Source organism: Octopus sinensis, linkage group LG27 (genome assembly GCF_006345805.1).
Source record: "Octopus sinensis linkage group LG27, ASM634580v1, whole genome shotgun sequence".
NCBI classification, from domain to species: Eukaryota; Metazoa; Mollusca; class Cephalopoda; order Octopoda; family Octopodidae; genus Octopus; species Octopus sinensis.
The window spans coordinates 21,155,788-21,158,287 of NC_043023.1; the positions used below are offsets into that span (position 1 = coordinate 21,155,788).

A 2,500-nucleotide genomic window follows, 5' to 3' on the forward strand; every position below is an offset into this window, starting at 1 on the left:
CAAGATATTGCAATCGTAGATAGGGAAAAGCGAAATTGTTATTCAGTTCGTTTGTGAGTAGAATCAGTGCCGTGCAAAAAAGTAATGGGGAGAGGGAGTCACCTTAAAAGATGCCTCGTTTGATGTTGATGTTGTTAGAGTGGCTTATCCCATTACTATGATTTAGAAGGAGACGGGTGTTCCACTTGGCCATACTATCTTGTAAGAATTTGGAGACAACTCAAGGGCCTTGAAGAGCCAACTATGTAATCCATCCATGCCATACTCAGGTTTATTTTTTTGTTCTCCGGCATTTGTCTACAATCTCATTGCTTATGAGTAATTGATCCTTGCACCCATAAGAATTCCTTCTACAACCTTTTTGAGCTTGAGGAAGGATAGACTTCTGTTCAAGGAAAGCGTATTTTTTTCGGGTAGTATGCATGTGAGAATCGTGTAGGTTGGGACACGTTATTGAACGGTAGTTCTTTAGACTTTTTTTGTGTGTCTTCAGTTTTTGGTAGAAGGTATGTTGTTCCTTCAGTAGTAGTAGTAATAATAAAAATAACAACAATAATAATAATAATAATAATAATAATAATAATAATAATAATAATCCAGTACCAGGCAGTGGCTCTCGTGGCTTCTGATCTTAAACGATTGGAAGTGTTATCATGTACATTGTTTAGTATTGGTATAAAAGATGGGCTACAGCAAATATTCTGCTCAATACCACAGATTTGCTTGTCAATTGTTTGACCTTAACCAGTTGAGCATGTCCCTTAGAGGCTGACGATATGTGCATCTCTGATCACGAGCAGAAGTTGTGGGGGAGCATCATAGCCATGTGTTGAGAGGGATTCTTTGGGGTTTGGATAATTCACGTCTGGAAACATGGGTGTTTCGTTTAACATCCTTAAACAACCCTTATTTAGGGACCTTTTGAGCGGGATGGGTTACTCGACCAGAAGAAAATTCTAACTGGGCCCCACCTGCAAGGTCATGTGCTGTTTATCTTGATATGAGATCACCATTTCGCGTACGTATGGTTGTGATGCATGTGCCTGGTGTACCCTTATCAGACGGCTAGTCATGATGGGTATATTGGGCTTCGTATATTTTACCCCAGTGTCACTTTGATGGCATGCACTGCTCTCTAACTCAAAAATAATAATAATAATAATAATAATAATAATAATAATAATAATTATAATAATATAATAATAATAATAATAAAATAATAATAATAATAACAATAATATAATAATAATAATAATAATAATAATAATAAATGATAATAAACAATAATAATAATAATAATAATATAACAATAACAATACTAATAATAATAATAATACAATAACATAATACAAATAATTAATATAAATATACAGACTTGCTAAAAGAAAATGAAAAAATGTGGCATCTCAAGGTGACTACAGTACCAGTGATTGTAGAATCTCTAGGAATAATTTTAAAAATTGGTACCAAAACCTATTTGAAAATGATTCCAGACTTACCATCCCTACAGGAAGTGCAAAAATTCGTATTAACTGGAACGGCTCATGTACTGAGAAGAGCACTATCGCTGTGAAAATAACATCCATTCATGAATTATTTACTTACTAAGCTTTAAAGTACATATTTTACCTGTGAATTTGCGTGTGTAATCTGGGAATGCATGCAATGAGCTTCTCTGCCCTAGGTTACGGAAGACACTCGGCGAGAAACGGAGATAACATTTGAAGAAAGAAGGAAAAAATAATAATAATAATATAATAATAATAATAATAATAATATAATAATAATAATAATATAATAATAATATCAGAAGTAATATTAATGTCATTATTAATAATAATATAATAATAATAAAAATAATAATAATAATAAATAATAATAATAATAATAATAATAATATGAGAGTAGTATATTAATGTCATTAATCATAATAATAATAATAATAATAATAATAATAATAATAATAATAATAATAATAATAATAATAACAAATGTGAAATATGGTGTTGTTTCGCTTCGTATCCATTTAATTTCTGGATTTCTTTCATTGTCATTTTCCTTCATTTTTATTCTAAAAAAAACTCTTTCAATTCATCTTCATTCGTTGTCATCATGTTATTGTTATCGTTTTTTTTTTTTTTCTTTCTCTCTCTCTCTCTCTTTTTCTCAAACCACCACCACCACCACCACCACCGCCACTGCTACCACTACTACAACTACGACGGCAACGACAACAACGCACACCCACCTCAACTCCGACGCCGACACCGACCCCGACATCACCGCCACTGCAACAACAACCGCCGCCGCTGCCGACGTCATCTACGGTTTCCAACACCGCCGCCATCGTCAACCATTGCAACGCCCGTGGCCGCCGCTATAACACCATCGCCACCGCCACCGTCAACACCCATACCACCGCCAACGCTCACTCCAACACCGCCGCCGCCACCGCCACCACCACCACGATCACCACCACCAACGCCACGACCACGACGAT

At 35.0% G+C, this 2,500-nt stretch overlaps 1 protein-coding gene across 1 annotated transcript in view; it reads left to right on the plus strand.

The window, feature by feature from the left end:
* Positions 1-2,006: 2,006 nt before the first annotated feature.
* Positions 2,007-2,500, plus strand: part of LOC118768110 (formin-like protein 14) — a 1,629-nt gene continuing 1,135 nt past the window's right edge. The window contains exon 1 of the mRNA XM_036513944.1: positions 2,007-2,500. This exon is cut by the window's right edge and continues 561 nt beyond it. Coding sequence (XP_036369837.1) covers positions 2,113-2,500 — 388 coding nt within the window. The 5' untranslated portion in view covers positions 2,007-2,112.